The sequence below is a fragment of the Sinohyriopsis cumingii genome, chromosome 3 (genome assembly GCF_028554795.1).
Source record: "Sinohyriopsis cumingii isolate HCF-2022 chromosome 3, ASM2855479v2, whole genome shotgun sequence".
Lineage (NCBI taxonomy): Eukaryota > Metazoa > Mollusca > Bivalvia > Unionida > Unionidae > Sinohyriopsis > Sinohyriopsis cumingii.
In genome coordinates this window covers 73,741,831-73,766,136 of record NC_142963.1, presented here as the reverse complement: position 1 = coordinate 73,766,136, position 24,306 = coordinate 73,741,831, and the positions used below count along the sequence as shown (strand labels likewise).

The following is a 24,306-nucleotide window of genomic DNA, read 5'->3' as shown; positions in this document are numbered from 1 at the left end:
TCACTGGCAAATCAAGTGAAGCTAACAAGCTGTGTTGATTGATCTAGTTGGGTCTGGTGTCCATCAGTACTGCAGCCACCAGACCAACTAGATGTAAGGTTTCCTCTGCAATGCTAAATCTTTGAGATAAAAACTCAAGAAGGTTGACTCTGCATGGCAGTTGACAGCTTCTGATATATCTCAAATCAAAACATTATGTTTGAACACAATGCTCACAGAGATGGCTTGAAGCTTCTGAAATGTAATCTTCATGAGGTGACTCTGGTCTGGTGAGACATCAGGGTATGCTGAGCATACAACCCACTTCAGCTATGAAAGCAAGGGCTTGAGGGAGTGATATCCTGTGTCCTGGCTTTCCCTGGAAAAAAAAAGAGGCATTTGTGCACATCATGACTTGCCTCTGTGCATTTCAAGTAGTGTTTGAGAGCTCTAACAGGATCCTGCATTGCTGCTGTTCTCAAAATGACTATGGAAGAAAGTAAGCAAGTGGTGACTGTTTGGTTACCAGTGGACGGTAACCTATTTTCAGCTACAAAGCATGGTTGTGTCAAGAGAACCATCAAACATTCCGATCTGAACTGAAGAGAGTTCAGGTTGACAGAAAGTATATGCAGCTCGCTTACCCTGCATGTAGAAGCATGCCTTGTATGACAGTAACTATAGCGTAGTCTAGGCTAGAAGCTCAAATCGATTCAAATTAAGCCATGTTAGTCCCCAGGATAGCTTCCATTTGGAAACGGATTTTAGTAAATTGAGACCAAAATGGACTCAAATATCCTATAGGTCTTTATTATGCTCACAATCATGTCAGTCATGATGCAGCCTTTTTCAAGGGATTAGGGCCAACTGTTTCTCCACAAAGAGCTAGAGAAAAAAATCGGCTTGCTCAGGGACTGAGGCACTCGGAGGGACAATGTTATTGGTATGACACCAGTCCCTGAAAACACACCACTTTCCCTCGTAAACCTTCAGATTGGAGAGCCTTCTTGTTCTCTGATTCTACAACTGAAGGTTTCAATTGTTTGCCTCGCAAGGCTGTCCTGATAAGAGCCAAACGTGGAGAAGATGGTCCAAACAGGAATGGACGACCAATGACCATCGTTACTTGCGATGATCTGGGTGGGATGGAATCATCTTGGGCAGATCTGTCACAAGATCAAGTAGTAGATCTAAGACGGGCTATCAAAATCATTTTGCAATTCTGACTCCATAACTTAGAAGGTGGGTAACCTGTGAACCTTGTTGCAACTGGTCTATCATCAGACGCCCCCAAAATGCGCAAATCCAAGCGAAGACAATTGATGGAGAGAACATTCTGTGTGAAAGACCTAACCCTTCATGGATAGAGCATCAACCAAGACATTGAGTCTGTTTTGTATGCTGCCATGGAGATTGGTGCACCAATGTAGAGACAGCCAAATCAGAACATGTACGTTCGGTGATTTGATGCCTCCCTATTTGAGGAGATAGGTCACCAGCACAGAGTTGTCAGACCTAATGAAGAACATTTTTCTTGAGACTCAATCTTTTTAGAAGTGAATGGTGTTGATGACAGCCTTCATTTCTAGAACGTTGATGTGTAGAGACTGTTCCCCTGGCTCCCATATGCTGCTGACAGCAGTAAAGTCCAGCAACAGGTGGGCACCCCAACCACGTGTATTAGCATTGGTACATACAAATATTTCCACTTCAGGTATTTCCAGCAGGATTATCATGGTCAACCAACCTGGGTTGTGCCACTGGCACAGGAATGATGTGTGAACATGTCTGTTGATCGAGAATACTTGAACAATGGTGCTATTGTGCTAACAATATCATTTGTAAGGGGTGCAAAAAAAGACAGCTGAGTGGGATCAAGTCTGTTGCTGCATTGAATAAACTTAAGAATTACAAAAACTCTCTCTCTGAAATCCAAACCTTATTGGAAAGAGTTCCATGGTTCTGATTATGCGAACATGAGGAAGTTGTACCCGATTCCTCTTGGTTAAAAACGCCATACCCAGATGGACAAAATTTTGAGATGGATTGAGGTCTGGGTTTTCCCAGTTCACTAGAAAGCCTAGATGATCTAAATGAGAGAGGAGATCATACCTGGCTTGGAGTAGGATTGTTTCTAGGGGATGTCATCCAGGTACACTGCCATCGCTGTATATGTTTTTGATCAGAACTGGGTGACAATGTAATCCATAATCTTGGTAAAAGCCCAAGGTCTGATGTTGAGGCCAAAGGGGAGAACTATGTACTAAAAAACTGTTGTGGTAAGCAGAACATACATTTTTGTGACACAAGGTGGAATGGAGAGGCGAATTGATCTCACTGTCTCCATCTTGAATTTGGAGGTGCAATGAATTGGCTGAGGCACTTCAAGTAGATGATGGGTCTCAACTTGATGTTAGCTTTCTGAATAAGAAACAGCCATGAATAATATCTGGGGTATTGTGGTCTTTGCACAAGCAACACCATCTGTTCTCTTTTGGTTGATAAGCAACCACATCTCCTGTTGTAGGAAAGATTTTTTGTCCCGATCTGATGGTGCATCTGTGAAGAGGGGAGAGGAGGAGAGGGAAGGGGTATGATGTGAGTGATGGTTGATTTGAGGGTGTTTCATTGCACTCACTTTGCATCAAGGCTGAATATGGGTCTACTTGCAGCTCTGGAAAAGACATACCAGGTGGCATTGACGACTCATTTCCATTCCTATGAAAATGTTATCTGCTCTCCCTTATGGAGAATCAGTGAACATACAGAAATCTGGGAGTGTGGCTGGTTTGCCAGATGAATGGTTGGCCTGGAAACTGGTGGTATAGAAGATGGTCCAGCTATCAGTGGTACTGGCCACTCCAAGGGCCTAGCTGGACAGACAGATTTCTCACTGAAATCTCTGTAAGAGTAAATGAATGTCACCAATGGTACAGTTAGACAGATTTGTCACTAAGATCCCAGTAAATCATGGCTGGTTGGATCAGTTCAACAAACAGATCCCCATGTTGGAATGGTTGGATGGCTCATGATGGCTGGTCGCCCAGCAATGGTGTGGTTTTATGTATTTGATCCACTGAATCCAGTACAAACCCCATGTGTTATGACTTGTACGCCTGAAGACCATGCTCGGACATGATGGGGTACTTACACCAACTATGCTGCCTAAAACTGGGAACACTCCCCCAATGAGTTGGAAATGCAAAGAAATGAACTAGTTGGCTGTGTCATCTTCTCAAAATATCTCCCATGCTGGACGGTCAATGACAACTGGATGGCCGGTAACTGTGCAGTGGTATAAGAAGGTGGATCCAATGGATCCAGTATGAACCCCATGTGCCCTGACTTACAGGCTTGAAGGCCAAGCTTAGACATGCAGGGGGCTTAAACCCACTGGGATGCCTAAAATTCGGGAACATTCCCCAATGAGTTAGTACCACCAACAACAAACTGTTGGTTGTCTTCCTTGACTTATTCTGTCTGTCCTTCCTTTAATGCTGTATGGACTATTGCTTTAAATTGCTTTTAATTTCATCCATTTAGTAGGCAATTTACCTGAAATAACACAAGAAGAGAAATGTGACTAACTAGATAATACTGTAGCCCAGATTTCCTCTGACTACATATTACACATGCTGCAAGTCAGAGACAATGTACACTTTGTATGTACATGTATATATATAAGTCATGGTAGACTTCTGAAGCTGCATTAGAGCATTTAGATGACATTATGCTGAAATGACACACGACGAGAAAGCAAAGCAAAACTTAGTAATTCATCACGTTACTAGTTTGCTAATATGAATATATTCCCCGTTATTAACGAAGTGGTTGAAAAATCTGTGTGAGTCTAGAACTGGAAATTCCCCATGAATTGCCAGGTTGACCTGTTGTTTACTACATTTTATAATACAAATTTAAAAATGGAATTCTAATTAAAAATAAGATTTTATCGTGTAAACATGTGAACCCTTCCAGAAGGAAACTATCCATTAGGTATAGTTTTGTTTAGTATATGCTAATTGTGACTTGAGGTCAGGTAGAGGACTATATAATATTGTTTTTCTAGAAATTAATTATTCATGCCATAAGATCATGAGGCAGAATCAGTTGTATTATTGTTGGGCTCAGTAGTTCATTTGGGTTGGAGTTTTATTTATGCAAATAATTTATTCACTGCAAATACAAAGTGCTCTTCAAAAATAACATCATTGGAACTTGAATTATAGTGAAATTTCAAATAAGGATATATTCTTGGATTGTATTATTGTGATCATTGAAAACACTGTTGGGACATTGCCACTACATGGGCCACCACCGGCACATTGACACATCCAGCATTGGATTTAATTTGGATTTTCACTTAAGTTTATTCAGAATGATAATCATTAGGACTTGTGTCTGTAATTCTAGGATTATTTGGGATTTAATTTGAAATACTGAAAGTTCCATTTTTTTTCTTAAATGTTCACTTTGTGTTCTGGTGAAAACAATTATTTGTTGAATTTTACAAAGCTTGTTGCTTCTCACTCTTTTCTGCTTGGACACAACGTACAAGTGAATATATATGTTATTTTACGAGTAGACTAAATCTTTATGAATGTTCCACTCCACTGAAAATTCAAAGTGACCAATCATTTTTGTTGACCAGTACTTGTTAGTCACAATTTATACTGTAGTCACTCATACTCAAGCCCAGATTATGTTTAGTCAAAGTAGCTAGTGTATATTTTACACCAACCAGGCAATATTATACATGTAATTTAAGGATGATGACTCGGCATTCTTTCAATCCTATGTGTGGTTGACATGGCTTGACATCTGAGAAAGCCATATGGGATGTTTCTATTCTACCAGTGTTCAGTGACACTATAAAAAAACATCACTATGCTTATGATTTCATTACTGTCTGCAATGTTTCTCATGGTTTAATGTGAGAATTTTTTTTGTTGCAGGGTTGTAAATATGTAAATAGTAATATTTCTTTACAATAAATTCTTTGTTCGTTTCTGTAAAGTGCATTTGTTAAACTATTCAAGTAACTAAATACTTTTTATGCAAAGCCTAGTTCCTTTCCACAAATTCAGACATTCACACAGGGATTTTCCTATCTCATGCTAAGGAGGAAACACATCTTTGAACGCTTTAAATGGTTAAAAGGAATGGTGATATTTGCTGCAGCTCCAAATGAGAAAACTTTGAGGTATTTATTCCAGATACTGGCATATATAAATGTGCACTTAATTTATCACAGATTTCATGCATTTATAAACTTTTTAGTGGCCATGCATGAATTATAATTATTGTTCAAGCTATTCATTTCTTTTTCTCAGTGCTGAGGGATTGTTACAAATCTCCTGAAATAGACAAACTTTTTCATTTTGGATCAAATCTGGAATATTTATTTAAAATGATTTATTGACTAGATAAGATAATATGACTTTTAATATTAAATTTTAAAGCAAAATGAAAGACTTTTAACAACTGATGGGGTTTGTATGTTCTGTTATTTGTCTATAAAACTTCCACATTAACTCAGAGTGGTAACTTCTTTAGAAGAGATTTAAAAATACTGATACTAGATTTAAGATTACTGTCAGTTTCAAGCATTATTTTGAAAGCATGTTTGCGGTGCATTCAAAGATGAAAATATTGTTATAAAAATTAAAAAAAGCATAACATCACATTGAAATTCAAGCATTTTTGTTTAAAATGCTTTTTTGATTAGTTAAGATAATAAGAATCTAATCTGACCATAGGAAATAAATGACAATAAATATAAGACCAAATGAAATCATTCATTAACTATGGTTAGAAGTACAGTGCAATTTACAATACCAAGCTGCATGTGATTACTATTATTATTATTTTTGGGTAAAACCAGATGAAAAGGATCAGCTGATTCAGCAGTTGGATAAAAGAATTATAATAAAGGATGAATCCATGTGCCCCAATTCTGTGTCTATTAAAGAATTATAATAAAGGATGAATCCGTGTGTCCCAATTCTGTGTCTATTAAAGAATTATAATAAAGGATGAATCTGTGTGCCCCAATTCTGTGTCTATTAAAGAATTATAATAAAGGATGAATCCTTGTGCCCCAATTCTGTGTCTATTAAAGAATTATAATAAAGGATGAATCCGTGTGCCCCAATTATGTGTCTATAAAAGAATTATAATAAAGGGTGAATCCGTGTTCCCCAATTATGTGTCTATTAAAGAATTATAATAAAGGATGAATCCATGTGCCCCAATTCTGTGTCTATTAAAAAATTATAATAAAGGATGAATCCGTGTGCCCCAATTATGTGTCTATTAAAGAATTATAATAAAGGATGAATCCGTGTGCCCCAATTCTGTGTCTATTAAAGAATTATAATAAAGGATGAATCTGTGTGCCCCAATTCTGTGTCTATTAAAGAATTATAATAAAGGATGAATCACTGTGTCTATAAAAGAATTATAATAAAGGATGAATCCGTGTGCCCCAATTATGTGTCTATTAGAGAATTAAAATAAAGGTCGAATCTGTGTGCCCCAATTATGTGTCTATTAAAGAATTATAATAAAGGATGAATCCATGTGCCCCAATTATGTGTCTATTAAAGAATCACTTGGATTAAAATTCATTAAGAAACATTGGATTTCATTTTGGATAAAATACAATGTCAGAATACACATTACCCAAGCTCTTTCACATAGCTGACATCAGCAAAAGCAGAAATATGGGTCAGTAGGCTACTGTTTGCAGAAATTTCTTACAAAGCTGTTAATCACATGTTACGAAAACAACAGATTCAAGGTTTCTCTAGTTTGTATATCTTCATCCATATTTGATAGCACATCAGCATTATTTGTTCCGTACGGAAATGCCCAAATACTTTCTGTTAAAGTTGATGATATTCTGTTGTATATTTCTTTTTTTTATAGATAATGTTGTGTAAATGGTTAGGTATTTTTAGCAATAGTTGGTATCCATTAAAGAAATCTGAAAGGCATTGATGCCAAAAAGCTCCATGTAAAATCACGTGCAAATTGGTCAGGTGTTTTAGTGAACACCACCCATGTCATTGTGACCATCCATCAAGGGAAGGAAGTGACAGTAAGATTTTCAAGAGGGACACCATATAACAATGTTGAGGGTAAGATCAGGACCAAATACATCTTGCAAAGAAGAGTTTAAGTGAAAACACCATTATCAATTCAGAAGGCAAAGTAACAAGATACTTAAGATGGGTTCTGTGGCAGTCATTCTGGAGTACAGATCTGTGGCAGTCATTTTGGATAACAGATCTGCACAAGTTTCATTTAGGAACAACTGTAATAATATGTGTGAAAACTCGATGTCAGTACAAACAGGGCTGTCGTAAGAAGCATGCAATACAGGCAAGTGACCATCCAGTGTACCAAACCAGTGGGGGAGGGGGGAAGGGACCATTTCACATTGTTTTCTGAATGCTGGGGGGGCACTGAAGTTGATGCTCACTTGGGGAACTGATTTATTCGTGCAAACTAGTGATTACTCTCAATACAAACATCCATTCTGGAGAAGTAACAATAACAAGATTTTAAAGATGACTACCATAGCAGCTATTCTGAAGGTCAGATTGGCATAATTTTAATTTAGAACTACCCATAGCAGCTATTCTGAAGGTCAGATTGGCATAATTTTAATTTAGAACTACCCATAGCAGCTATTCTGAAGGTCAGATTGGCATAATTTTAATTTAGAACTACCCATAGCAGCTATTCTGAAGGTCAGATTGGCATAATTTTAATTTAGAACTACCCATAGCAGCTATTCTGAAGGTCAGATTGGCATAATTTTAATTTAGAACTATCCATAGCAGCTATTCTGAAGGTCAGATTGGCATAATTTTAATTTAGAACTATCCATAGCAGCTATTCTGAAGGTCAGATTGGCATAATTTTAATTTAGAACTATCCATAGCAGCTATTCTGAAGGTCAGATTGGCATAATTTTAATTTAGAACTATCCATAGCAGCTATTCTGAAGGTCAGATTGGCATAATTTTAATTTAGAACTATCCATAGCAGCTATTCTGAAGGTCAGATTGGCATAATTTTAATTTAGAACTACTGTATATACTTGTGTATAAGCCAACCCCCAACTGAACAGGTATAAACACTAAAAAGTGCATGACCCGCATATAAGCCAACTTACAACTCCAAGGCATCTCAAGATGCATGAGGTAAGTTCTAAATCCATTTATTTCAGCAAACTTGTATTAAAAAAGTTATATGTATCCTTATCTTGAGGTTGGTGTGCATGATTATTAAAATGAAATGGTATAAACATGTTTGAAAAGTAATTTATTTAATTTTGGAAATAATGCTTTGAAAATTATGCTAATATCGTAAAAGCTGAGTTGTAGTTTGCTTTGATGTAAGTGACCTTACACCATACCTGTCAATTTTCATGCTGGGAGGGGAAAAAACTCCCAATTTTTGGGGTTGCTCTACACCAACTGCCTGATTTCATATCTTCTGATTTTTGTAGACAACTGATTCCTACATTATGTCTTCGATTTTCATTTCTTCTAAACAAGAAAAGTCCTACATGTTCTGTTGTATCACCTGTGAATTATTGTTCTGATGAAATAATTATTTTAGTATAAAGCATTCGCTTCTCCACTAAATAGAATGTTAAGTTTAAACATTATTCATGTAAATTAATGATTATTAAATTAAAAAATAAACCAGAACAAAAAGATAAACCACAATAATAAAATTGTCCACAATTAATTTCAATCCCAAGAGTGATCACTATGAATGCTGTTGCTCCATATGCTATAGCTCCATTCCCACAAAATAAACTTACATGAGTGAACACCTGGCATTTTTATACCGTATATACCAATGTTAAACTGGTATAGTTACCGGTCAAAATTCCCTCTTATCACAAGCCAGTTTCAGGGTTTTAATGATTAAGTGGGCTGTACATGCTACCATAAAACTAAAGACAACTTCGCCAACTATCAACATAAAAGACATCAAAACATCAAGCTTTCCATTGTGTGGAAAGTTATGTTTGTTCAGCTAAAACACAAAACTAAAATTGATTGATGTTGATCTTAGTTGATCTCTATGAGAATTTTAGCCTTTATTATTACCACTCTTTGTGAACATGTAAATTATGATGGTTATGTGCCTTGTACAAATAAATGTGCGTACCTTTTTAAAAATATAACCTCAATTTGTAGGATCGCTCATATCATTGAAAGTGAGCGTGTGATTCAATGTAAATGAAACAGGCTATTAAGGACTAGCTAAAATGTTATCTGGAAGAATGCAATTTGGTCAAAACAATGAATGAAGCAAAATCTGCAGCTAATATGTTTGGGAATAAGTAAGGATTTAAGTGATGCTATGCAAGTTTTGCACTGTGTAAGTACTGTACATTCTAGTTCAGCATGGTCTCCCTGGTAAACTAAACTGGCCTGCAAACTATGAAGTCTGTATTTACTTTTATTTAACTTCATGGTGGAGAAATCAGAAAATATGCACATGCAAAATAATAACAGAATCAATCATAGTACTTTATAACAGGTTAATAATTGTCGGGTCACCAAAAGTTACATTCTTGTACATGCCTGTGTCTTAGGAGATGGAAAAAATTATTGTTTTGTGTCCCAAGATTTACAGCCATTAGTCAACAAAACAAGGCTTAATTTTAACACAAATTTCTTTCTAGCAAGAAGGACTAGTATATTGAGAAATTTACTAGTCCTGCCAAATCTTTACTAGTCCTGTTCACAAAACAATGTCACACAGCTTTCGTGTATGTTTACTGATTCAATTTTAATGTTCAAACAACCCGCAACAAAACTGGATGTTTTCTGTGTGTTTGTTTTTGCGAACTGCATACACCAAATACACCACACAACATTCCTTTCCTTGTCATAATTCAGCCATTCCCTGTCTTTTGTCAATTTCTTCTGAAATTTTCCATTACGCTTTTTCCTATCATAAGAATTATTCCTCATCATTTTCATTCAACTTTAGCTTTTTTCCAGTGGCTGAACACCTTCTATCAAATGCCACATTTTGCCCATCTTATAAGGAGGGAATTGAGCCTTGTTTTGAAATACGAGATGTTATAGTATAGCTGACGCGAATTATTTAAAGCAAGAAAAGGAATGGCACAGTGTCCTTTATATAAGAATGTCAGAGCAAGAAACACATTTCAAAACACGTCTTTGCCCCCCCCCCCCCAATTAAATGGCCTCTCCCTAACAAAGACTTAACTTCAGTGTTCTGCATGATCAAAGCAGTGGCTATTGGAAACACTGTTATAAAATATTAGCATCAGAAGACAGTGTTAGTTTCAGCTTGGAAAAAGGGTTTTCCTGTCAAACGAAGCCATCTGACACTCTGCACATTTTATTTAACAGCTCCAATTACGGCAACATAAGTTGTAAGTTTGGTAATTGTTCCTAATTAATTGAACCTCAATCTATTGTTGAAATTAATAATAAGGCGGAAATTTTTAAAATTTTAGATGCCCATGCTCAGAGATTTTAATACCCAACAAATGTACGGCATTCTGCTTGGATATCTCCATGTGCATTCAATTATTTGTTCATTCTTGTAAGGGAAAAATATAATAACTATTCTTATCATCATAGAAAAAGTAGTTGTATGGAAAGGATGTGTCAATAACGTAATCGTAACAAATTGATCTAATTCTTATAATTATTTCGATGGAAATGTAAAATATGTAGTTTCCTATTTGTAACTGTTGGAGTGTGTGGGTAGGGAGCAAAAACAAAGAACCTTAAACAAAAAACGTGCAAACTAATTTCTTTGAATAGTTTTTGCTGTGTTCTTTTGTGTGGTATACCGCTTTGTAGTTTGTTACTGTGGTTGAGTGAATAAAGTGTGATATCACGTCATTTTTTCATTTAATTCGTTATCAGATTAATTAGGATCAATTACCAAACTTCCATTGTTAATGACGGGACCATAATTTGTGCTGTTAAGTGAAATGTACAAAATTGGATGGATTCTTGTTAAAGAAATGCACCTTTCTGAGGCAGAAATTGACTTCATCTTCTCATGCTAATATTTTATGAGTGTGTTTACAATGGCCACTGCTTTGATTCTACAGAACATCTCCTAAGTAAAGTCTTTATGAGGGAATGGCATAAACATACGCTGACTATTGATAACTGAAACTTACTAGCCCATCAGACTATTAACATTATGAAAGTTACTAGTCCAACAGGAAATCTGCTAGCCTCTGGCTAGCGGACTACCATTAATTTCGAGCCCTGCAAAAAGACCTAAAAATTGTCAAGTTTACAAATTGGCCAGCAGATAAGCCAACCCCCCCTTCTTCCAGGCTTTTATTTTTCCCTAAATTATTCGGAATGTACGTGAGTATATACAGTAAATATTGCTAGACATATCTGACACACATGACTTTTCTTCATTTTAAAGCGGAATTCCACTTTTCTCTTGATGAGAAAAATCTGATTCTCAATATAGTCAATTATTTATATCATCTCCAAATCAGTTTTAAACAACGGTCTGTCCAGTCCCATTCCTCAACGATTCTTGTAACGTATTTGTTCCATATATTATTTAACGCATTATCGTTGTAAACAGTATTCTAATTGGTCAAAAGTTTACTCACCCAATGAATCTTCATGTAATGTTAATTGATGGAAATGGAAAGAAAGGAAAGAAGCATGCTTGCAAACATGGCCTCTCAAGTTTTTGAGAGAACAGGATGCAAAAAGTTTGGATAATGGTTTGAGAAATGTGTGGAAATGGGGATGGCTCAAGCTTTTTGTGATCTTTGCAGGAAAGATTTTAATTACACTAATCACGGTTGTTATAGTTTGGAGCTGCAAACAGGGAAACTAAATATCAGAAGCACAAATTACAGCCAACAGCCAATACAAGGAGGTGCTTGAAAGGAAAAAATCCTTGTCAAGAAAAAAGAAAAGACTGAACAGTGAGCCAAAAACGTCAGTGTTGACAAAAAGGGAAGCAAACAAAATATTCGTCAAGGCTGCAAAACGAGCAAGACTGGCATATCAATATCAACATTTTGTGACCAGTTGGGAAAGAGAGGAGTGAATTTATGTAATTATTTGTATATAGTTGATGTATTTGGGCATTATATTTTACATATTTTTTCCTAAAATGAAGAAAGTGTAATAGAATAAAACTGACAAATTACTGTGACTGAATTACTGTGTGATCAATGACATGCACATGAAATAATTTCAGCACTAATATTACAAGTTGATGTGACAATGAACATTGGGAAATTCTTCAAGTATTGCTGAAAGTTTGTTATTTTTTCAAATAATTATTTTTTAAATGAAGTAACAACTTTGCAATTTATTATGACAATAAGGACCATCAGGACCAATTCTGCATGAGTATACAATGTATTTTTGGTCAGGGACCTTTGGCTTCCTGTAGCCCCAGCTCAGGGGCAGTGCCCCTTGAGACCCCATTGGGGGAGGACCCCCCCCCCAACCCCACCAGCACATTGTTTTCATTATTTTTACATTTTTTATTATGTAGGACCAAAGCTATGTCTGGTTTAAGTTGAAAAACACTCAATATCAGCATCTATTCGAAAAGGACCAATGAAAACAAGATTTTCAAGATGCTCACGGTGGTGCCTATAGTGGAGATGAGATTGGCACCATTTCCATTTAGGCCCAACTAAATCTTATATTAAACCTGATTTTGATATGACCTCTTTAATTATAGTGGCGTTGCAATAATAAGATTTTTTAGATGACTAATGTTGCAGGCATATTTTGATGTCCTGCGAGCACCTTTTTAAAATAGGATCAACTAGACCTTTGGGTAAAACTGTTTTATATGTTTTAACCTCTAAGTAGTGTAGGCAGAGAAGCAATAACAAAGAATGGACACTGGATGACAGATGTGGGACCATCACATAAGCTATTCTGGTATTTTGCCAGCAGAGCTGACAAAGCTTTTATTGCTTATCAGGATTTCTAGTAAATTGCAAACTGTCAAGTAAAATGTACATAAAAAATTTAGGCATTTAATTTAATGAATACATCTTTTGCAGACTGAACAAATTACTTCGATGCAACATATTCCATGAAAATATAAATTGTAAGATGCTATGATAATGGTGAGATTTTTCTATACGCTCTTTAAACTAATACATGTGATGAAACTTAGCTTATAAATTAAAAAATTAATAATTAATAAATTAAGGAGAAAGGATTAGACATGATAACAAAACAGTCTTAATTTCTACAATTTATTAAAAAACAAACATTGATGGTATTTACAAGTGCCATCTAATGAAGTTTAAATAAATGAATGTAAACTTGATTTGAGTACAATGCATTAGTTTGCATGCAATTAGTTTTCTCTGCAGAATTCTGGCTGTCAAATAAAACTAAAACCACAAAATGACACATAACAGTGAAAATTTTAAAGAAACATTTTTTGTTATGTGTAATGATACATTTGAAAAAGGTAAGTCGTGCTTTAACTATGACAGCTATTAATTCTTTGTCATTTTCAACAAAAAATTGAAATGTAACATCAAAATTTTTTCAAAGGAAAGAATTTAAGAGAAAGATGTAACTATGTAACACTTAAGTATTTTGTAAAAAAAATTTCATCCTTCTTAATAAAAAAATTCCAAAGGGAAATGTCATGCAATTGAAATTCTAAAATACTGTAAATTTATTTACTTTCTTGGGTAAAAATTTTCCAGGTTACACTGAAATCACAATTTCATCTGTGTTTAAATTTGTGGACTCGGAAAGGAGTTCCATTGTTTGCATTCTATGATCATTGTTCACTGTATCCTTAAATTCATTGTTTGCTGAGTAGGATCATTTTTTACTGCCCTTAAATTAATTGTTCACTGTGTCCTTATTCATTGCTTGCAGCAACAATAATATCCATGAAAAACTGTGCATCACAAAAAACAGTGAATTCACAATATAATCCTCTCTCACAATCATGATTTTCAGAAATCTAAGCTGAGAAATTGGAAACTGTTTACTTACTGCAGTTGATTAGGATCTTCTCAACTAAGTTTTGAGAACCATTTTGCATCAAGCAAAACATTTTAAAACACTCAAGTTCAATGTACTTCATTAGCTGCCCACAGCACACAACAGGAAAACTAAAGATAACTAAAATGTTGCAAATTTAGTACCTGAAGGAAATCTGTAACATCAATTTTTGCAAATAAATTATGGACTTAATATCTTCAATGAAACGTCACTGCCTTTGGTGTGAATAATGTTTTGTGTGAATTTAAAGTTTAAAAAATGTTATGCTTGCAAACTTTTTGGTGAGGTTTTATCTGCAAAATTATATCATGATTCTAAAAGCATCGTACAGTGTGGACCCATCCTCAGGGCCATCAAGTGTTCCCTTCAGCATCCCTCACCCTCCGATAAAAATACCACAAAACTCTTGTGAAATGGCTCCACCCCAACCCTCAGGCAGTTGTTTATATCACCCATCCCTTATAATGGCCCTGCCTATAGTGAGAAATGCAGTGAGTTCTAATACTTGTCTGGTTTTCAAATGGAAACACTAACACACTTAATATGAATGTACTGATGTGAACCCTCCAAAAAATAAATAGACTCTTTTTAACAACCCAAACCCCATGTGTTACTCTTTCTAGAAGATGGTACTTGTGCTTGTTCATTCTTCTTAAAAAATGCCTTCTTTTCACGATTCTTGCATATAAATATATTCCTTCTTCACTGAAATTTGAAAATCCTATACAAAATCCTACCTAATGACAAAGATTGGAAAGTTATTAAATTAAAAATATACTCTAAGATGATCAAGTCCCAGTTATTAACAGAGAAAACTTTTAAAACTGTCATCCCATACAAGTAATAAATAACGTGTGTCACACAATTTATATAACATATCACAGACAAAGATGCTATTTCTGTACAATTTGAGCCACTGGTCCTTTATTTCTTTTTCTATCAAACGATGCAGTCATTTAAAATGACAAAAAGAAAAACACAAATGAATAAATCATTATTTCCTGCTCTAAGTTACATACACTTGCCAAAAATACATCGAATAGCAAGGAAAAATACAAAACTCAAGCAATTTCTTATTCTGAGTGCATTGCTTTTTGCAAAGTGAATCCACTCTGCACTTGTATATGTTTCACAAAACAGCCATCAACTAAAGAAAACAAAATGTCTACAGACATTGATTAGTAAATCATGTTTCATATTAATTTCAAGCTCTGTTCATTGCAACATGTCTACATGCATAATGCTGGCTGCTTGCATTCTCTGAATCACAAACTTCTGTCCTGAAACTAAATGCTTGCTTTCAGACTCTCAGACTCTTGCCCAACTACCATCGGGTTGTTTTGCATACGTTCGTGGTTTTCCATCGGTGAAAATGCTTTTCATTGGGTCGGGGTGATCTCGAATCTGAACTAAAGCTGCTCTCACGCCTGCCTCAAAGTGGGGAGGTTCTTGTTCAGGCGATGTGGATAGATGCTGTAATGATTCAGACAAGGTTAAAATTTAAAAGTTGGTCTTTTGGGTTTACACCATATCTGGTGAAATGTATTCTGTGCAGTTTGCAGTTATAAGTGAGTATATATGGCAGATTAAATTTTCAGGCTATTTTTATCCAACCAAACAAATCATTAAAAAAAATAGAAATTTTTTAATGTACAGTATTTATCTGCTCTATATGAACAAACACACCTTTTCAGCAAGAGTTAAACATTAAAACACAAGAAAAACTCCATGATGTGCTTTTAGTCATGTAAGTGTAATTTTGAGGAATAATTTAGTTGCTATCTCAAATATTTTTATTCTAGGCCAATAATGGTACCTAACCCAATAAAAATAATCTGAAAAAATGTCAAATCTGATCAGGTCATTTATATTTGAGCAAACAAGCTTGCTGATAAACTTTGAATAATTTAACATGTGCTTATAAAAAAGGGGGTATGACTCTGTACCATTCTGATTTAGAAATGACAAACTTTTCCTTCAGGTTATGTGCGTTAATGATGAACAATATACTAAGTTTATTAGTTGATATCCAAAACAAGCAAGCCCAGAAAATTCTACATTGCTATAAATGTATGAAATACCCAAAATTATTTATATTGACAAGAGCAAATTAATATCTCTCTATTGTGTTTGAAATAGAGCCACAAGATGAACTCAAAATATGAGAACACATTTGGAACCTTTTAAGGTAAAAGGAAAACAGCTGTACCGAGAAATACCTGCCAAATCTCTCTTCTTGAACTTGAGTTGTAATATCTTTTATCACTAGGATCTGCAATCCGCAATGTTCCCTGCTGTGGGGAAAAAGCTGAACAGGCTACCCTGGGTTAGCAAGGAGGGAATAATAATGTCACTTCACTTTAGTTTCCTAAAATGACACTTTGATAGCCTATATTTTTATAAATACAATACAAATAAAGCTGTACATTGTCATCAATTATGACTAAGTTCTCTGACATGAGCCTTTTTTGAATCACCAACTGTTTTCTTTACCAATTTAAAATGAAGGAAAGAAACTGACCTGCCTGATGAACTGGTCTGGCAATCTGCAGAGTAAGTCAATTTCATCCATAGTGCTGTACTGAAAGGGACCAATTGTCATACGCTGTTTTTTGTAATCGTAAATGCTGAGCACCTGTGAAATAAAATATATTTTCTTTACATGTAGTTCTCCATGTTAAATATTGTCAGATAAATAATATTCAGTATTGGTGATGCCATAATATTAAAGTTTTACTCTTAGTTAAAGAGTACGCAATGTAAAAGGATAGTGTACATTTTTTGTGATTGCAGAAAAGTGTAAAGCTTCACATCAAGCACAGTAAAATTGGAGCATAAAGCATCAAAGTTATCTCCCTTGACAAGAAGGCATCATCTAATTAACTGTTTTTCTAGCTTTCTAAACAGTCCACTATTCAAATAATAATCATGTTAGTTTATATCTACATTCTGACAGTAAATTACAAACATCTGGGTACTGACTCTATGGTACATATATGTTATGCCCATTTATATTAAAGCTATGGCACTGCTGCTTAAAAAGATTCTATTCTGACATCCTTCAGTACAAAGTAATCTTAAAAAAATCTGAAACAATAAATTAATGACTTTATAAATGTCATGAGAGATTCTATGAGACTTATGAAAAGGCATGTTAATTATAGTTTTCAGTATAATTTAGATTTGTCTCCCCTTAATTAAGGCATTGGTTACCTTTCAGGCAAACGTTCCATGGATTTACATCAACAATGATGTGAAGTAAGCTATTATGATAGTGCAAATATGAATGTACAGATTTTCCATAGCATATGCTTTATATTAAAAAAATGTTCATCCACTAAAGTTTGTCATGAAACTGAATCAGATCAGAGATGGGGGTTGGAGGGGAAAGCACAATACCGCCAATCAATTACACTAATTCTGATCTCTACTCTGTATCAAAAGAACACTGTAACTCGTCATTAAACAGTCAAACAGTTGAAAATAAACGAAAGTATTGTTATCAACAAAAATGACAATAATTCACAAATAAACATACTATACAATGTCATATCAGGGGGCTCGGAGTGGCCGAGTGATCTAAAGCGTTCACCGTTATGGATCACTGCCATCTCACCACTGACTGTGTGGGTTCGAGTCTCAGGTCTGGCCAACATGGGTATGTAAGAAAGCTTGCCAGTAGCTTCTTGTGGGTCAGTGGTTCTTTCTAGGGTTTTCCCGGGTTGTTCCTCCACCATTTATACTGGCTGTCATGTATACCCTATCTTGTGCTGAAAAATGGTGTTAAACCCTACAACAACAACAACAATGTCATATCGGTTCCTTTGCTAAGGCTAAGGGCACTTATGTGTTGCATTGTTCCATCAAATTCCTATTTCATATTAGAAATATAATTCTATTACATATACAGGATTAACCAAAAGAGTTGCAACACACCTGCAAAATATAATTAGACGATAGATCTATAATCATTACATTCTTTTTGTTAGAGACATATACATATTTTGGAGACTTTTTAGCCTGACCTATTTCTTCCATTTTTTTCTAATGAAAGTATGACCCATATGATGGTGGTCAGTAATTACCAGGTAGTTACTTATACAACTCCTTAATGTCATATGAAAACTGTATCTTGTGACTAATTAACATGGAAAATGTTTTTCCTACTTCCTCCTCCCCAGTGAAATGTCGAGCTGATCTGAGACTCATGTCTGGTCCTCTGTCAGTGAACGATGCTCGGAAAATCTCTCCCGTCTTTACATTGATAGCTAGGTAAAAATAAATATGTGATAATAAAATGAAGACTTTAAAACTTGTACTTTTGTTGCAATATCAAGCATGCATGGTAAATACTGCATATGGAGCAACTTTCATGTGTTTTTAAATTTCATAATTAATTTGACAACCAAGTGACCGATCATAAATTTTTAAAACAATGTTAAGTAGTCTAAATGTGAGTCCTGCAAAGATCTGATACTCAACTGGTCAAAAAGAATTTTCAGGCATTCATGATAAGACCGTTTCTTCATTTTAACTGCTGAGTTTTGAAACCATTTCTGAGCAGTAACAAGATTTTCAAATCAGCTGCTGTGGGAAGCATACTAAATTATTACTGGCACCAGTTTCATTTATGACAATACAGATATCATTAAAAGTCTTTTGCTGAAACCCCACATGAACATGGCCAACCATTTAGAAGGAGCAGTGATTGCAAGAATTTCTAGGTGGCTACAATGGTAGCCACCAGTGCCAAACCCACAGGACCAGTAACCTGAAATTACTACAAATCCTGTCCATAAACAACAGGTCCTACATTTCATCATATATGTACAAGAAGAGAAAATGTAGTCAATAATACAATGATAAATTCAGGTAGATATCAATACCAGCCCTTAGTAAGGTTATTTATATCATGAAGCATGAAACATAAAGTCAAACACAGATTAAGATATTTATATTATGTCAACTTTATTAAATTTTATTAAATTGAGCATAACATGGCCACTATTAACTGACCAGCACAATGATGATCACTGTCTAACCAATCTGGATCCATACACAACTCATCTAGAGACTGAGTATCATAGTCTAATCTAATCAGTGATTGACAGTCTTAATTAGTGTAAGAGCAAGAATCAGGATCCTCATTTACCAACTTTCATCAACACTAAATGGGGACGAGGGGTTTGAATTATCATCCATCAACACTAGTCTCCTCATATCACATGACCATTATAAGTCATGTGATCAACATTATTCGCTGATGAAGGCAGTGTGATATTGCCAAAAAGATAATTATGCCCTGAGAATGGGAAATTACTAATAATCTTTGTTAGGTAAGTCCTCGAAAGTTGCACTACTCTGTTTCCCAAATGAAAATTTCACCTGTCCTATATGTTGAGATATAGGATTTGTTCAGCAAGGCTTTTAAAAAAGAAATATTAAAGCCTTTTCATGCCAAAAATGATATTTACATGTATTTCATCATTTTCTTTTGAAAAATCTCTCTCTACAAATGACACATCTGCCCAAGAAAGATAATGTCAGTAATGCCACCATTTTGAATCTTGATTATAGCATGACTTGCTTTATTATATCATAGACATATTCACTCCATTATTAGTCCCCTCCCCCCAAATTCTCAAGTGTCCACAGAAATGAGTTTTAATTTAGACCCTAGCTATCACCCACAGAGAAAAACTTATTTGTTATAAAACAAATTGAGCTTAACATTTAGTCTATCACTTAGGGCAAATGCCAAAGTTTTTTTTGTCATAACTGTTTCTTACCTCCACATCAGCATGACTTTCAAACAGGACTGCATGCTGATATACTGACATGTTAACTTTCAAGACAATTATGTTTTCTAAATTGATCTGCAATGACATACTTTAAAGATACTTCACTTGCCATTTATTCTAGGCTAACTGTATGTACTCGATTACAAGTCAAGTCTAACTACAAATTGCACAGACCTAGATCTGCCAATGCATACTGCACCATCAGATTTGAGTCTGTGTATTTGCTATAAGTAATCAGTAGAACAAACAAGACAGACTTTGATCTGCAGGCACATTATGCTACAGCAGATCAGGATCTTTGTTGTTTGCAGTCTGTCTCAATTTATAAGTGAGTATATATGGTATCTATCAATAGTGATAAAAACTGTCAGCTAAAGACCTCAAGCTTTCTCTAATGACCTTTACTGACATAAGACAACTCCAAAGATGTCATGAATTTAGAGTCTGGACTTGAATTCTGAGGTCTACATCCAACACCATGGTAATGCTGTTATCAGTGATTTTTATAGGTTTGACAACCACAAAAACAGCTTAAGGAACTTGTTAAAAAAATCTTAAGAAGCAATTCAAAATGAAAATTTCAAAAGTGCCCTACCTATACCATAGATCATTGGCCAGTGTATATTCTTTCTTGTTGTGTTGTTTAAATCTGAAATTAAAAGGAATGTTAATATGTATAGGTGACTTTTCTCCATGCTCCCATACTGTTTATGACATTTTCAATTAATATATATATATATATATATATATATATATATATATATATATATATATATATATATATATATATATACACACACACACACACACATACATGCATGCATGCATGCATGCATGCATGCATCCATCCATCCATCCATCCATCCATACATCCATACATCCATCCATCCATACATACATACATACATACATACATATATATATATAGGACAACTTTTAATGTGGGTTCATGATCCTGAAGAAACCAGAGCTATTAATAATGGCTTCATTGAAAGTACCTGCTTACTTACAGTTCACTAGACATTGACTTAGACAAAAAAAACTTATGCTGGTAATCAAACTTTTTGCAAGAATTCAACAATTTACAGCTGCACATGAAATCAGCTTTAATTCTAATGATTCCTGGCATTGTTAGGGTGTATAATATAAAACAGACACTCGTCAGAAAAAAATACTTAGGCCGTGAATTGTGACAGTAGTCTGCCTGATGCTAGTATGGTAACCAGAATATGATGAATTCAGCACATTCATATGAAAATCAATGGATTTAATCAACTTTCACAGAAATACAGATTATTACAATCTGTTTCTAAATATGATCAGTTCATTTGGGTACATGTTACTGGTTGACATTACTTCTATATGGAACAGTTTCAATGCTATTTATAATAACTGTAAAAATTTCTACTATTAAAAACTGGACACTGATTTAAACATTGCATAAACAAACAAACCTGTTATACATGCTGTCATTAAATGAATTTCCTCTGATGCCGAGTTAAAAGCTCCTGCAAAAAAGATAAAACAAACTTAAACTTTATTTAATGAGTGCAATAACATGCATCTAATTTATAACACCGTATCTACCATATGTACTCACTTATAAGTCGAGTCAAACTGCAAACAACAAAGATCCAGATCTGCCATTGCATAATGCACATGCAGATTAGGGTCTGTGTTGTTTCTTCTACTGATTACTCCTAACAAACTACAAAGGCCCAGATTTTCTAGTGCATAGTGTGATCGCAGATATGGGTCTGTGTTGTTTGTTCTACTGATTACTCCTAACAAACTGCAAAGGCCCAGATTTTCCAGTGCATAATGCGATTGCAGATATGGGTCTGTGTTGTTTGTTCTACTGATTACTCCTAACAAACTGCAAAGGCCCAGATTTTCCAGTGCATAATGCGATTGCAGATATGGGTCTGTGCAGTCTGCAGTTGGAGAAAATGCTGTATGTGTATCTTCAAGGTTCCACAAGACAGGGTGCATGTGGATCTGCATGTGTATCTTCAGGCTCCACAAGACAGGGTGCATGTGGATCTGCATGTGTATCTTCAGGCTCCACAAGACAGGGTGCATGTGGATCTGCATGTGTATCTTCAGGCTCCACAAGACAGGGTGCATGTGGATCTGCATGTGTATCTTCAGGCTCCACAAGACAGGGTGCATGTGGATCTGCATGTGTATCTTCAGGCTCCACAAGACAGGGTGCATGTGGATCTGCATGTGTATCTTCAGGCTCCACAAGACAGGGTGCATGTGGATGGGTACAAAACCATGGTCTTCCTTAATGTAGTTAACAAATTAAACTGATGCAAATTTAACAAGAAATAGCATAAACACAGCAATTATTCCCTTTTTAATGTTCTGCATAGAACCATGCATTGGTCCAAACACATAAAAGAAAACTACAATTAATAGCTTGGACAGTTAATGTACATGTGTGCTTGCCAACTCATCTTGCTGCATCCATTACAGTGAATTCATAATAATTCCATTTCAGATTGCAAAAAAAGCATGAGTTTGAATCATCCTTGCATATACAGTATAATAATGTATCTGAATTAAATGCGGACAATTAATCTAAGAAAAATGAAAGAGCACAATTACAGCTCTGTAAGCACATGCACAAGTGTCAAGGTCAGCATATGTATACATTTTACACTTTAATGATCGTATCTATTAGATTTCATTCCAACTGAAATATTTAATTCCTTGCTAATAAACTTACACAAACACAAAATGTCTCAAAACACTTATTTAGGGATATATATTGGGGTTGGAGTTCATTGTTTATACAAAAGAACTGATTGATTTTCAGCTGCAAGATGGTTATCACTTGATGACTGTCTGACAATACAGCTAAGCCATGTGCACATAAAGGATTCTTTTATGCTGCGATTTTTGCTACAGCTAACAGCCGCACTAGCTTATCACTGTGAAATCAACAAGCATTTACTCTGGCAATAAAACTCTGCACCGTAATTCAAAAATCAGTCAAGAGAAATTTGTGAAGAGAATTGTAAAAACTGGGAGATACACCACAACCATTTGTATTATATTGACACATGTTATAGTCAGGTTTTCATGTAATGCTGTATTATGTATATCTGCAGGTCCCTTCCTTCAGGACTAGATATTATGTATATCTGCAGGTCCCTTCCTAGAGTCCCTTTACCCCTTTTTTAATGACATGATTTTTTTTTAAAAACACACTAAACTATCATCAATCACAGATTTTGTACTGAAACTCAACAGACAGCTGAACCATAAATATTTGACAATTGAAAAATTTGTTCTTTTCATTTGAAACCAATCATAATTTGAAAAATCTGATCACCTTTGGCATTTTTGGTGATCGTTTGTGGAAATTGATAAGTGTAACACATTTTAAGTAATGGACATACACTAAAAAAAACCTGAAGGTGGATTTTTCCTTTCTTTTCTTCAAGTATTTAAAACTATTACAACACACATGATGAAAAAAAGTAAACCCTGGAGGCAGCTAAGCAGAGCACATAGCAATCAAGACTTGGAGGGTATAGGGTTAAATATTGTCCAAAGCCCACAATCCTGGAGGGTATAGGGTTAAATATTGTCCAAAGCCCACAATCCTGGAGGGTATAGGGTTAAATATTGTCCAAAGCCCACAATCCTGCAGTCTAAATGCAATCTGCAGGTGGGCATGGATTATATGCAGGAAAATGTAATCATCATTTTACAATACCACTGCATCAACTATTTTATTTTTATCATTAAAATACTTGCTTTTTCTCTAGTTAGCATCTAGTTCCAATACCAGAAGAAACAAAATGTATTCAGCAACTACAAACTTGGACTATCTATAGTTGAAACTCTATGGTCTTAAACTAAGTAACAGGAAATAGCAAAAAGCCAAAAAGATTTGTAAAATTCAACAAGTAATTTATTTCCCAAGAATACAAAGTGAACATTTAAAAAGAAATTACAGTATTGTGAATTAAATCCCAAATACTCCTAAAAGTTTAATCACAAGTCCAAACATAATGAAGTTCCAATTGAATTTCAGTGGTATTCCAAAAAATTACCAATACTGAATGTTTTGATATGATTGTGGTCTCAAACATGCTACTGTGACAATGGCCTCAAGTGTGGTGATGTGCTAGAAGTATTTTGATGTATCACAACGATATATTCCAAAACATTTTTTTCTTCTGAATTCATAATAATTCAAGATTAATGTTTCTGTCAAAGAATATTAATGAGCACTTTGTAATTTCAGTAAATAATAATTTGAATAAATAAATTCACCCCAATGAAAAACTGAACACAACAATAAAACTGATTCTGCTTCAGATGTTAAGGCAAGAATGAGTAATTTTAAAGTAAACAATGTATATATCCCTCTACATGACCTAGGTTGCAATTGCCTATTTCTGAAAATACTGTCAACTTAATGGAATTTTCCATTCTAGAAATTTCTAAGG

The 24,306-nt window shown here is 35.0% G+C and overlaps 1 protein-coding gene across 3 annotated transcripts in view; it reads right to left on the bottom strand.

The window, feature by feature from the left end:
* Nucleotides 1-13,250: 13,250 nt before the first annotated feature.
* LOC149803103 (protein N-terminal asparagine amidohydrolase-like) overlaps nucleotides 13,251-24,306 on the bottom strand; it is a 61,447-nt gene continuing 50,391 nt past the window's right edge. For all 3 annotated transcript variants that reach the window (XM_089952703.1, XM_089952702.1, XM_089952701.1), the window contains exons 7-11: nucleotides 21,292-21,345; nucleotides 20,433-20,486; nucleotides 18,204-18,304; nucleotides 16,558-16,671; nucleotides 13,251-15,509 (exon numbers count right to left, since the gene is read on the bottom strand). In XM_089952703.1, coding sequence (XP_089808829.1) covers nucleotides 15,345-15,509; nucleotides 16,558-16,671; nucleotides 18,204-18,304; nucleotides 20,433-20,486; nucleotides 21,292-21,345 — 488 coding nt within the window. In that variant the 3' untranslated portion in view covers nucleotides 13,251-15,344. The remainder of the gene's footprint in view (nucleotides 15,510-16,557; nucleotides 16,672-18,203; nucleotides 18,305-20,432; nucleotides 20,487-21,291; nucleotides 21,346-24,306) is intronic.